A 14195-nucleotide genomic window follows, 5' to 3' on the forward strand; every position below is an offset into this window, starting at 1 on the left:
TCTGCACCTGGGTAAGGAATGCCCCTCTGTGTTTATGTTGATGGGAGGTGCACACTCAGGGGGCAACGTGAGCTTATGTGCTTCTAATTAATAAAATCTCCTTAGGGGGAAAATGTGCTGAAAGTGCTGTATGACTGTACCAATCTCTTGCTTTTCTTTCATGTCAACACAGGCGGTGTGCATGCAAGTAAGCAATAAGAGAACATTGTTTAAGGTTGTTTCATTAACGATTATGCACAATATGTACTGAGGCTGCAAGTGTCAAGATACACTTTTTCTCGGCAGTGCAGACCCAAGAGACCGTGTGCGGTATACCGTAACACTGTGTGCAAGCATGCATAGGATTTCCGCATGCTCATTTTATGTGTATGCATGTGGGTAGGTTCCCCTTCTGAATACATGGAGTGGGTGAACCCTTATTACAAATCTTCTGATCCAGACCCCCTAAAGAGTGTCATTACTCCAGGATCCTGGAGATGATCAAGCATCACTTCAAGGTGCTGCTGTCAGGCTTTCAACTCTTCAGAGAGCTCAAACATACTGACATTAAAGGGGAACTATTATGCTCATTTTCAGGTTCATGCTCGTATTTGAGTTTTTTTCTAGAATATGTTTACATGCTTTAATGTTCAAAAAGCCTTTATGTTTGCCTTACTGCCCACGCCTGCTGTACCTGTTTTCACCCTCTGTCTGAGATGCTCCATTGTAGCGCCTGTCTCTTTAAGCCCACCTTCTGAAAAAGTCCTGTTTGCTCTAATTGGTCAGAGTTTCATGGTTTCATATATGCACTTTCACCATGTCTGTGGTGTTGCTAAGTTGCTAATTTTCTAATAAAAAAAAAAAAGCAGCTAGCGAGTATTCAGACCATCAGGAAAAAGGCAAGAAATATATTATATTGTAATTCCTTTTCCATGCATGCTGCTTCGACAACAGTCAGCAATTAAGCCAATATGCTGTGACGTCACCAATATGCAAATTAATGTGTGATATTAACATTGAAGCATACATCCTTTAAACTGTTAACATATGGTATTCTTTAAACATTACCCAGATCTGTTTGTGTCTGATACGCGTGTCAGTAGTACCTGCGATGCAGAGGGCCTCTTGTCCCGACCTCTCTTCGTCAGGTTGTCGAGGCCCTTAAGTGAGGAGAAAAGGCCTCTCTTGCGCTGCCTGTGAGTCAGGGACAATGAGCGCCGCCTGAGTGTGGCCTCATCTCTGGAACAGATCTGAACAGACGCAGACTATCAGAACCACAAATCATTTAGCTCTACAAAAATGCCATCTAATCAGACCATCTTAATTAGGTTTATTTTCCTCCAGTAATGCATGAAGGGAGTGTTTGCTGGATGCTTTTTAGTTTCAAATGATTAAAAGATTTTCAAGGTTACTGTTACACTTCAAGTAAAGTCAAAATGAAGTATCATCTACAAAAAGGAAAAGTTAAAAAAGCTTCCATGCATGTAGCCTTTGATTCTATATTGTGCTTTCCTTAATTAGTCATTCATCAGCTCTTTCTTAAGGTCTTTCCTCAGCTTCCTCACCAGTGCATGGAAGGAGGAGACAGAGAAAATCCCCAGGCGTCCCAGGGTGCTTTTGGTGGGGCGGCTGGCGATTGCCAACAGGCTCTTTGGGTTGGGAAGCTCTCCACCCTGTAGACTGGCCAGGTAGCAGCGCATCCTGAACAGATCCATGTTAAACCTCTCCAGGTTCTGCTCCCACTGCTGGATCTGAAGGAAAAGGAAGATTATTACTTTATTGGTTTGGCAGAGGTCCTGAATGTGAATTTTCTGACCATTTTTGGGTGGAGGCTGAGAAAAGAGAGTCGGGGGGGAGGTAAAGGAGGAGGCTTGTAGAGGGGAGGGAGGAAAGGAATCAAAGAGGGAGATCCAGGGTCAGTCGAGGGCTTTCCATCAAGCTCCAATTGCTTGCAGATGCTCGTGGAGGGTGAGGGCACAAATTGGTGGAGGTTTGATAGTGAGGGGGGACTGCATATGTAGCAGAGGAGTCAGAGTGTGTGCAGTAAATGCTAATGCCCATTTTTTATGTAAGTCGAGAGAGAGTAGTGATGTTGCACAGACCACCCGTTAAACCTCCACCCTGCACACACACACACATGCTGTATACACATAGTTTACAGTTGCTTTCCCCCCTATGCCTGTTTGCACTATGTACGCTATGAGAAAGTGCTTATTTTGTTGGCTGGAGACTGGTTTTAATGAGAACACTCAAGTTAAACAACCCTCTATAACAACTGACTTTAATAGGTCTCGTCTGCACTGTGAGTTCATTTACAATAACGCACCCTATGGGGTTGTGCTATTAGGTCTCATTTATGTTGATGGCATTCCTTAGATTTAGGAACAAACTGAGGAGGGGCATAAGGGTGGTGTTTTATGAACCTCTGACTTTTTTTTAAACAAAAGAACTTGCACAGAAATTACCATGGGAGTAAACTGAGCTATGCGCTAAACCCATGAAAATACCTATAGTGCAGGTGGCCTTGGTTAATAAGCCTCGAGTCAATGACATTCAGCCATTATTCCCATTCCAGCCTTGGACCATGAGGACAACAGTGGTGAATCCACATGCTTTAGTTAAAAATGACCTTGCATTTTGGCATGCCAGTTATTTAAATAATTGGAAAAATGATCAAACACTCGAGTGAGGCAGTAGTCCTTCGCAAAGCAAGAACAGCAGGAGACCCACATCAGAGTTTATCTCTGGAAAATAAGTATGGTTAAATTCTGAATTACATTTATGATTAAAAAGTCACAAAAAGTTTTTGAGGTTTGTGTCCTTGGTGGAACATTTGCCCAGGAGCTCCTAAAGCCAGACCATGCAACTTTTAAAATAATATGTGACGCATTTTGTAGTAATGAAAGTAAGTAAGTAATGAAACACACTATTGACCTACTCTGGGGTTTTGCAGCTGCAGCCTTACTTGGTCTTGATTGAGCAGTAGCTTTTAGTGGCTAATGTTAGCCAGCTGATGCTAACTTCTGTGATTCATCTCTACTGTCACACCATGTTTTAGCATTAAGCATTGTCCCGTAATTCTCACTTGTAGCTACAGTTACCACAAGTCAGCAAAAGTTTCATAGTCTCATTTTCTATGCACTATAATTTCCACCTAAGCTATTGTTGTAGACTACAGACAGATAGACAGGGGTCAACTTTTATCTATAAAGTGATTTGTTGAAACAAAATGGGACAAAACATTTTTTACAACTTAAAAGGTTTCTTATTGGAAGACGGTAGTCACACATCTTGTCTCTTTTGCCCAAGACAATTACACCTAATTCCACCCTACTGTGCTGTGACTGGCTAGTACCAATTGCTGCGACACGTTTTGTTAGTTAGCTAGCTAGCTGACTAGCCAGCTGCTAAACATGTACATTTTTCAACCTAATGCATTATCAGCACACTCTTCTCACAGAGTAGGGAAGCACATTGGTATCCCCAGATGACGGACAAGTTCTTTCCTCTCATTTTCTGTAACTAGTGTGGCATGAAAGCAGAGCAGAATTAGCCTGCTAGCTAACTAGCCCACCGCCCACCAGTCAGATAGCTAGCTTGCTTGCTAATTCTACTATGATTTCATGTGACACTAGTTAGAGTTCCCAGCCACCCAGTAGGAGACTACTTTGCCGGGATGAGGGCAAATGGCAGCTCTTGAGATGGATCAGCAAGCTAACTAGCCAACTATCCAGCTGTTAAATGAGTCAAAAGTACTTTTCTGCTTCATACACACACACTCTTGTCAAAGTGAAGGAAAGCACATTGCTATCACAAGATAATCCACCAATCACAGCCCAGTAGGTCAGGACTAGGCAGAACTGCCTTTGGAGAACAAAAAAACGTGTCTAAAGACCTTCCTGTCAGCTCTAATTAAAGGCGTTACTGAACCTGAACTCGAAGACCTTGTACATAAATCCTCTAATAGTAAGTAAGCAAAGCACATTTTTCATCCAGCTATTCTTGGGTCATTATATATAACACAGTTCTGGAGGATCTGAGAATGAATTCCTCTGAGTGGTCTGAAGATGACTTCAGATGGAGAGGGAGGTATTACGAAGTAAATCAGATAAGCTCCTTCCTCAAAAGCAAAGACAAATTTAGGAGAGTTGCTGCTTTGGTAAAAACTCACGTCTATGTATAACTATCTCACAAGATCCAAGCATGCTTCTGATTTACACGCCATCTGGATCTGTTTGTCAACAGTCAAATACCCAGGTCTCCTTTCAGGGATGTTCTAAAATAGTCCTGTGCGGAAAATTCGATTTGAGAATTCATGCCAGGGTGCATCACTGATGAACAGATTTTTTTACACAGTAAAGGCCTAAATGCAGACTATTGCTTCATGCATTTAGCGGGCTTGAATAGGTGCAGCAAGACATTCAGGCAACATCAATGAAAAGCAAGGCATGTTTGGGCCCATCTGGCCTGCGTGCACAACTTATTTACATTAATTTTAGAGCCATTAAGCTCAGCAGACATAAGCCTTTCTTTTAACAGATTCTCATCTTTTCTTATTTCCCCTCTCTAACATCTGCCCCCAGCTCTCTGTAAAAGCCCTAATGCATAATAAGTCTTTCAATGCAACTTGATCGCTGTGTGTGTATGTGAGCACGAGTGTGTGAAAGGGGGCAAAGGCACTCTTCAAAAGAGGTCTACTGGCACTGATTTCAGTAGACACGGGTGGGGGTGGGGTACATCAAAGTGGTGCCCTGTTGGTGCTAGACAACCCCACGAAACCTTAAATCTATCATCAGCCTTGGGGCGCCTGTATCAAGAGTCCTGTCCCATACCCCTCTGACCCTATCATTGACTCCAACCCCGTCTGTCTCTTTGTCTACTCTGAGGTGGCATAGTGGATAATTGGAAACAGATACAAGCACACAGTCGGTCAGTCTCGCAGGCAGGCAGTGACATCTCCATTGGTGATTACTGCGGTGAGCTGTCCGGCTTCTATCTTTCTTCTTCATATTAACATACTCATATTTCCACTCAGGGCTCTTTAACTAAATACCAAATAGCAACCCTTCCAATAAGTGCCCGTTTTGCTATTCAAGAGTATACATGGACATGAGCAGCTGACAAAACTTGAACTCACATGGCTACACAGAGGCAGAAAGCATACGTAAGAGGCACTTAAAGTCGATGACCACCTGAGTCACAGCTGGATTTCCCCACATTTCTTGTAAAAGTATTTGCTAAACTATAGATTACGGGCTTTTTATACTCATCAGTAATCTGCTGTATGTAGGCTACAGCACAGCACTGGGTGCTTTGGATTCTCCCCCAGGCTGTGAGGAGGAGGAGGAGGAGGAGGAAGAGGATAATGCATGTTGAGAGCCCATTACCAGGAAACATCTGGAATCTCAATCTGATGCTCAGGGAGCGAGCTGCTCCCCTGGGCCCCTCGCGATGCGTTCGGGGACTGATGCATTTAGGCCACTTCACCCACCCACAGACAAAAATACAGCTCAGACTTGTCACCGCAGTCACAAATTTAAGTAGGGCACATAATGTGGTTGCTATCACATGGGATAACGACACAGTCTGGAGATCGAAATTTAGCATGAAAGGACCATGCGTTACGCCACCTGATCTATCAATGCTGAAAATAATCCAGCAGATTTTCCGTGAAATTTGTCCAGAGGGCATGATGTATATATATATATATATATATATAACGCAGTGTAAAATGTGATAGAGGCCTCCAATATTCTCAGTGATGCTGGTCTAAATTCCAGCTGATTCAACTAATGTGTCAGCATCATGATCACCACCTCACCTGGTTCTCAATGGCCTTGCGGTTCTTGGGGTCACTGACCACCGTCAGCTGCAGCTCGGCCATCTTCTTCATCTTCCCGTCCATGTCGATCTTCTGCAGCAGGCCGCGGACCTGGCTCCGCAGCAGGCGCACAGTGTCCTCCTTCCCCTGGCGCTTGGCCAGCAGCGAGGCACTGGCAGAATGGATGGCTGTCACCCAGTTCTCCAGGTCGGTCTGGTTGCTGGCCTGAAAGGGCAAACAGAGACAGGGAGTTCGATTTGATGAAGTAGAAAGACCAATATTCCTGTTACAAGCTGGATTCAGAGAAGCAAAGCCTGATAAATTTGCTGGCATTGCCAAAGCACTGCTATTATGTTATTCTACCATATATCAGGATGATGAGATCATTGGGTGGCAAGCTCAATCGATAAAAGAAAACTTGATTAACGGGGCATCTATGAGAAAGCACAGGTTATGAACTGAAATTTAACACACATTTTCTCTCTTAATAAGCCACCTCATGATTATCACGCTGTCTTTATAAAAATGATTCACTCGAAGGGAGGAAGCACGCCGGTTTAGAAATCAGTCGAACCCCCTTTTAGATTGAGAATGACTCATGTTTAACAGGCCGTGTGAGTGGAAACAAAAGGTTGAAACCCAAGCTGTCTTCATGCTATAGAGCTAATTTTCTCTCTCTTTGCCTGTGGGGCCAAGTCAGCTCCACATAGAACTGTTTCTTTAGATGTAGGTCTGTACACCATAATAGTCTGAGAGACTTGTAAAGGAGGAGGGAACATGGAAAGAGCTGAGGCCAGCCATGAATTTTGGTAGTGATATGTAGGTCAGTAAGCACAACAGGCAAATAGGATGTGCTCTCAGACCCCTTAGCTGGAAAGTTTGGGCACTTTGCTTGCCAGCCAAAATTGACCATTTGACATGCTACACTCCAGGGAAGGGAGGCTAAAAGGTGCATGTCTGGTAGAATTCCAGCCATGTTCTGCAACTGTGCACTGCAAGAACATGCTGCATACTTCTGTCTCTTCCTTTTAAAGTCTGTTAAGTGTGTTATATGTCACCCACGACAGCATGAAAAACAACATTCATAACATCTGTTGCAGATAATTTAAGTCAGGAGAAGTGCGTCAACCGTCATGTTTTACCTGGAAGAGGTAGACATCTCCATACGAGTTGCTGAGGCAGAAGACATTTTCTTTTTTCGGGTGCTCAGGGACAGCCTGGACGATGCTGTCCTCGGCAAGGAGAGCGTAGCGAGGTGACAACTCCTGCTCTGGAGAGCCTTTACCATAAGTCTCGTAAAACAGCAATGTACATCCTGTAAGAAGACAGAAATAAAGACACAAAGACTGAGAGAGATAAACAAATGTGCAAGTGATGCAGCAAAAAACAACATCAACAAGCTAAGTTTCTCTAGGCTGTAAAAGTTTTTTGTTTTTTTTTAGAGCCGTCACATAATCTTTAACAGACAAAATGTCCTTGTGAAACATCTAACAAATGGAGTTCTGCAGGACTGGGGTACACAGAAGTTTTACATACTCCCAAAAGACCACAAATAATAAGCATGTCCTTGCTGATACCTTTTATTTTTTTTAAACTTCTAAGAAGTGCTCTTCAGTAAATACTTAAAAGCAGTGTTGTAAAAGCGACACACACCCATTTGGTGGCCTGAATTTTATTATTTCGACAAGAATAAACCGCATTATTTCCTGTAAGCGTGAAGAGTTTGACTCATCACTCAATGTCAAGTGCAATGTCATGGTCAAGGACACGACTGCTGTTAAGTGAGGAACAAAGAGGAACCCACCTGCTCTTCAAAACTGAATTATGAAACTTAAACTTGCATAATCTACTTGCCAGTGAATTATTTTAAAACCACAAGTCAGCACATTCTTTGACTCAATTTCAAAATGCATCATTGTTTCCCTTATTTGCACATGTCCTCCTTCCAGATTCAAGCTCACCTTTCAGGGTCACCCAGTACTGCTTCCACTTGCGGCGGGTCACCAGCTCCAGCTTCCTGTCCTTGTGCAAGGTGACGAGGGGTTTAAAGGAAAGCCAGCCGGCCCGTCTGACCACCCCCTGCTCCTTTTCAAACAGCAGATCCAGCTGCTCTAGAGAGCCCTCTGCCGACTCGCTGCTGCTCTCCCCCTCTTCGGTGCCCGTGGATGGGTCTCTTCTCTCGCCGATTCCCCCTCCTCCCTGTCCAGTGCCGATCTCCAGCTCCCTCATGAAGTTCTCATAGATATTCTGACGGAGAGCGTCACTTGTCGTTTGGTGAATGGCTCCTGATGACTGGGCCCTGGAGGCTCCGGGGAACCAGAGGAGGCTAGAGACCTGAGAGGGGGAGCTGGTGTCTGCAGTCAAGCCATCGACACCGCTATCGAAGGCATCGCTCAGGTCCTTGTACCTGGTCTCCTGATAAGGCACAAACGTTTAGAAAGGTGAGGTGAGTATGAGAGTATGAAGGACAGACCAAGAAGCAACCCCCACCTGAAAAGTGAAGTCAATACGGAGTGCCCAACACTTGCATTCTTTCTGATAGCCAGCAGGGGGCGACAACACTGGCTAAAAAATAGAAATATGATTGTATGACATTCTATGAGAAAATTACCCTACTTCTCAACTGATTAATTACCTCAGTAAACATTTTCTTAGTGAGTGTATGGACTCAACTACTAGTTACAAGTCTTCTTCAATACAGTATGATATTAATTTAGCAAATTATGGTCCCATTTAATTAAGGAGATTGGACAAAAATATGGGCTATTGTTGATTGGCTGAACACTTTGCACCTGAATGCAGCCCAAGGTGGAAACGAGGGTGAACCACTGCGCAGCAATGTTCAGTTTAAGGATTTTAACATAAGACCCAACATTTAGAGGAAAATCGACATAAGGCAGGATATAGCTTTTCTACCCTTTGATTGGCAAGTTGCAACAATGGCACATTTAATTGTTTTTGTCTTAAAACTTTGATCCTCTTGTGGTTTCAGCTCATGAAAGTTAGTTTTAACAATTTGGTGGTCTGAAGATGAATTGTTCAATGTTCAGTTGTACTTTAAGACACTCAAAGGAGTCAGCTGGCTGCACCCTACTAACCAAGCTAGCTAACTAGCACTAGTCAATAACTTCACGTTCCACTCTCACGTCAAAATATGGTCACTTCTGGTACCAAAAACCAAGATGGCGACGGCCAAAATGCCAAACTTCAAGCTTCAAAAGTTCTACAAAACAATGAGTGATGCCACAGTAGCCAAGATAAAAAAAGATAGACATTTCCAATTAAAACTACATGATACCTGAACAGTCTCACTGATTAATCATCATTTGAGGCATTTAACTGGTTTGGAGCTATAAATACACAGAATAACTGTTCTCACCTACATTATGCAAAATTACAGTGTTCTCTTCTAGATGTATACACCTCTGTACATACAGCAAGCTTACATTGGGACAACAATCAAACTGTGTATCTTCCAATTAGCCACAAGGCGCTGCAAAAGTGGAAGAGAAACTTTTGAAAAAATCTTGTCAAACCCCTCGAACCTACTTCAAAGTCTGCATTACAGTCTCTAAATCTTTCACTAGGGCTGAGAAAGTGGGACAAATTTCCTGTGCTGGCACCTGGGAGGTTGGAACCCTCCAGGCTCAGACAATTTCACGTCATTTGAGGTCTGCTGTGGCTTCCCAACTCCCCAAATGAACACTTGATGGAATTGCACTCTTTCATGCCTAATGACAGCCTACCTACACTTGACTAGATTGCAGCATTGATTCTGCCCCTGGCAACAGAGCGGAGTGCTCTCGACTTGCAGACACAAAGTATGAGCCGTCATGCCGAAGCTCATCTTCAGTCTTTTGCGTCTCACTCGGCTTCATCCAACTCTTCTCCACGCTTATGAATGCTATTCCCATTGTTCATATTTACCAAACAGTTCAAATTTGCCAAAGTAATCAGCACAGACTACAATACCGCTCAAGAGGATGCTTAAATAATTTTCTAATGTGGAAAATATTTACAAGGTAATGCTTTATTGAATCCTTCAGGGTCCTGTTTAGTTACTGAGCAGCAATGAACCCTTTGAACCCACAGCCTCTAACCAAGGTCTTTTTTAACCATTACATCCACCTGCCACCATGAAACACACAGTGTTTGTGCAGCAGAGACGTCGGAAAATGTGTACTGAGTACAGGCTGGGTCTTTTTTCCTTTTTTTTCCGTTAGCTGACAGCCTGAATCTGTCCACCCTCAGTTTTCAGTTCTCTTCCAGCTGCTTTTCATTACAAGCAGGTTCTTGGCCTTTGGCATCAGGGTTGCAGGATGACCTTTAAACCCACAACAGAGCCCTGGAGTTCAGGTGGAGGGGAACCAGAGCTGGAGGTGCGCCTGATTTTGATTTTGACCCGCTGAAAGGAGGCACTGTGAGCAGCACTTGGAGTGATATGCCACAGAGGTTTGGCAGTCAACAAAATGGACCCAAGAGAAAAGAGGAAATTCAGTCCAAAGAGCACCTCAGTGACTTCAACAGGAGCTTGTTTCAAGCCTTGTCAGTCACTAAGAAAGAGAACCCCAGGCATCAATCACTAGAGCTGGGTATCCCTCAAAAAAAAGATACCGGATCCTGTATGATGCTTTTTTCTATACCAATTTTAATAAAATCTATTTGACCAAAAATAAAAAACAACAATATGTTACAAATCTTTTTTTCCCCTGTATGCCTCAATGATGTTTAATAGCTAATCACCAGAGTTATTAGTTCTTGGTACAAGCATGCTGCATGCTTATTGGTTCACTGATGCTGAAGAGATATACTCTATCATTAAAGTGAGTACTGAAAGCATTCAAGTTTGTACTGGCTCTTTTCTCTCGTTTTTTGTCTTATTTCGGTTGTTGTTGCATTGTCCCCTATAAGACTATGTCAAGCCTCAATGGAAATTAAGTATTATCATTTAACTCTATAACAGTGCCCGAGTTGTTACAATTTGTCAGCAATATCTGGGGCTGGAAATAGATTTTTCTTCAAGTAACACCTGATTTAAAAGGGTCAGGGTTTCTTGAGGATTTCTGCAGACAAAACAGCCTCTATCAGCGTTATTTCTGGATAACAAAGACTAAAGTAACTCTGTGGGTGCTAGTCTGCCCTTTAAACAGTCAAGCGCCAACGCATGGCCATAGATTAGCATGGCGTTATGGCAAGCTGGAGATTTAGAGGCAGACATTACTAATGTAAAGTGAAAGCTGTGCAACACTTAAAATGAATACTGTCACTCCGCTGCGTATTTGTCACTACAGGGTGACGTGACAGCGTCAAGGCAAAGTATCTCATATATATCAGTCAGCATTATTTGCTGTATGAGCACAAGAAGAAGCTCACAAATTCTTCCTGTAGCAAAGACGAAAAAGCCATCTGAATGCAGCCATTGTTCTATTTTGTCCTTTGGTTTGTTTTCAGTCCCAACTGACTGAACACCAATCCCTATTAGCAGATTTACTCTCTCAGGGCCGCGGAGGGGGAGCCCAGAAAATCTGCACCACACAACAACCACAAGTCATTCATTAACATTAGAGGAGGGGTGGGGTTCAATCTTCAGCTAGGATTTAGTTTCACTCTAACAGAGCCTCTCAAAGGCTTACAGCTATTCTCTTGGCAGTGCCCAAACATCGTTCTCACAACTTTTACAAGGCAAAGCTAAACGAATTAATGTAGAAACAAACGCTTTCAAGTCTTAAAGACAGAGCGACACGAGTTCAGGCTCAGATCCAACTAATGTTTTATGTCAAATTAAAGCTATTAAGAATGTAGTGTGAGGGGAAAAAAATCACATGGTTCTTAATATCATGTGCAGGCAACGTGCAGACACGCTGAGGTTATTTCCAACCTCTCCTCTGACCTGTGCCTGTGCACTACAAGTATCATTTTACTACTAGGAAAAATAAAAATATATCAGCTTTCTGCTCTGTGTCCCATGTGCCAAAATTTCACTGTAGCACCCTGCAAATGTCCTTGCATTTCAGCCATCAGTTAGCTTGAAACCTTCATAACAATTTTAATTAAAAATGCAATTCAAAGGCAGAAAAACCCTAAATATATTATTTTGACGGCAAATATTGAAAGCAAAAAGTACTGTCAATCCAACTAATCACAAACAATCAGCATGCAGTAATACTTCAGAAGTACCCACCCAGATACAGTCATCATGAAACCTGCACATCAGCCCTGAACTTCTCTTCCTCCGAGGATCATCCATGTTTTACGCATTATGAAAGGAAGTACCTCTCATCCTTGCTCCATCCTCACAAAACAAACAAGACCAAGCGCTGGCTGCTTTACAAATTTCATTTTGTGCCGCCCCACTGTGCCCTGTCTCCGGACAGCTGGTGTTGCGGTGCTAAGGACCAGAGGACGGTGGTTGGTTTCCTGGCCATGCCAAGACCACCGCTGTGGCTCGCCATCAAATAAACCTTGCCAGACAGGAAACTGTCTGTGCGTGGCTGTTATTGATGCCCTCTTCTGTCTAATAAGGTGTAGTGCTAAGTCTAGTAGTGAGGGGACAACAGAAAACCACAATAAGAGGGCGATACATCTATCTTTTGTGTGTTTAAACTATGAGGGCTATGGGGCAACTATGAACATCACATCTATGAAACCCATTGCTTTACATACCGTGCAGGACAAATCCTTGCATGAACCCTGTGAGTATTAAAAAAATGTAAATCACAAAAAATGAGACAAAAATCATTGTGATCCCTTAAAGCCATCCTAGCCAAACTCACCTGAGACTTCCTTTTCTTGCGGCTGAGGCTTCCTGTCCAGTCACTGAGGCGCCTGATGCGGTTTTTGATGGAGTCTTTCTTTTGGAAGCCAAATTCATGTCCAGTCTGCTCCTGGTCAGGATACTGGTCCAGGTCCTCGCTTATTGTGTGGGCTTTGGTCCTGCGGCATGGCAGGGTGTACGATGAGTACTGGCAGGCCTCAGGAGATTCTTCCTCCAGTGGAACATCCAGGACTGATGCGAAAGAGGCTCGGTGTGGCCTCTGGCCCGGTGCAGGCTGCTGTAAGTGGGAGGACAGGTCCTTGGCTGTGGGAAAGGTGACAGCCATTGTGGGGTCCTTGTAGAGGTCTGTGATGGACACAGGGGGCGACTGTTCAGTGAAGGAGTCAAGCTGGTGGATAGGCGAGTGGACTATTGTCCTGCTGGCTGAGCAGGGTTGCTCCTGCTCGCAGAGCTCCGTGCTGGGCCCCCAGGGAGAATCATACCAGGAGCCATCAGAGCTCAGTGAGCTTCCTTTGCTGGTCCTGGCTGTGGAGGAGGTAGAGGCCGGCGGTGGGCCGTTGCGGTGGCCTTCCTGTCTGCTACCACTTGACCCAGGCGGACTGGGAGTGGAGGCAGACTCCAGGTTGGGAGAGAACTTGAGGAGCTGGACAGGGCCAGAAGCCTCGTCCAGGAGGAGGGGGTTGCCTGAGGTGTTGGTGAACTCCACCCTGAGACTGCCATCCTTCTTGATCACCACCCGCGGGCTGCTCTGTTCCTCTAAAGCCTCCTGCTCATCACTGTGTCCATTCAGGGTGCGGCTATTAAGATCAGCCCCATATGGATTATCTCTGTATTCATCGGACAAATGCCGCCTTCGTATGCCACATCCAGGCGTTCGATGCCAGCGATGCTCACCTGGGCTTCCCCTTGTCCCCTTTGAAACGTAGTCACAGTGTCTAGGGGAGTAAGGCGGCCGGCTTTTAGGAGGGGACAGACAGCCACGGCCGACACACCTGGCCTTATACCCTGAGCCTACTGGGGCACTTTTCCACCACGTATGGGGCGACAGAGCGTCATCTTTGGCTGAGCGGGGCTTTAGTGAGTATGGCTTTTGTTTCCCAGGGAAGACAAAGCTGGTGCCTTTGGGGCCCTGGATGCTATACTGGCTCTCTGAATTTCCCATTGCTTCCTGGAAAAAAATGTAAAAAAAAGGAAATAAATGTCATTATGCTACTGGAAAATCCATGATACTCACACATAAGGCAGTATACTATAAATGACATGGAATGACATAATGCCATCTCATCAGAGGCATAAGATTAACTTATTACTCATAAACAATAATGACTACACTCCCATAAAATCAGACCATACACACTCAGAATCGGTTATTTTGCAGTGACTGTTTCCAAGGTAAAACAGCAGCAGATCTAATATTTTCCTCAAAGAAAATAGCTATAAGTAATCTATCACATCTGGTCATTAACCTGTAGGGTTCCCCACCTCTCTTATTTTACTACATCCTTCCATTCTTGCTATAGAAAAGTCAAGTCAGAAGAGCAGGCTTTAAGCTGTCATGGTTGTTATGTGTGACAGAGTTCAGGACAATGTGAAATCACTTCCAGACTGCCCACAACACTG

At 44.0% G+C, this 14195-nt stretch overlaps 1 protein-coding gene across 1 annotated transcript in view; it reads right to left on the reverse strand.

The window, feature by feature from the left end:
- tiam2a (TIAM Rac1 associated GEF 2a) overlaps positions 1 to 14195 on the reverse strand; it is an 81228-nt gene that overhangs the window by 40982 nt on the left and 26051 nt on the right. The window contains exons 3-8 of the mRNA XM_059353306.1: positions 12574 to 13743; positions 7762 to 8215; positions 6943 to 7115; positions 5801 to 6025; positions 1545 to 1730; positions 1086 to 1229 (exon numbers count right to left, since the gene is read on the reverse strand). Of these exons, the coding sequence (XP_059209289.1) occupies positions 1086 to 1229; positions 1545 to 1730; positions 5801 to 6025; positions 6943 to 7115; positions 7762 to 8215; positions 12574 to 13737 (2346 nt within the window). The 5' untranslated portion in view covers positions 13738 to 13743. The remainder of the gene's footprint in view (positions 1 to 1085; positions 1230 to 1544; positions 1731 to 5800; positions 6026 to 6942; positions 7116 to 7761; positions 8216 to 12573; positions 13744 to 14195) is intronic.

The sequence above is a fragment of the Centropristis striata genome, chromosome 16 (genome assembly GCF_030273125.1).
Source record: "Centropristis striata isolate RG_2023a ecotype Rhode Island chromosome 16, C.striata_1.0, whole genome shotgun sequence".
Lineage (NCBI taxonomy): Eukaryota > Metazoa > Chordata > Actinopteri > Perciformes > Serranidae > Centropristis > Centropristis striata.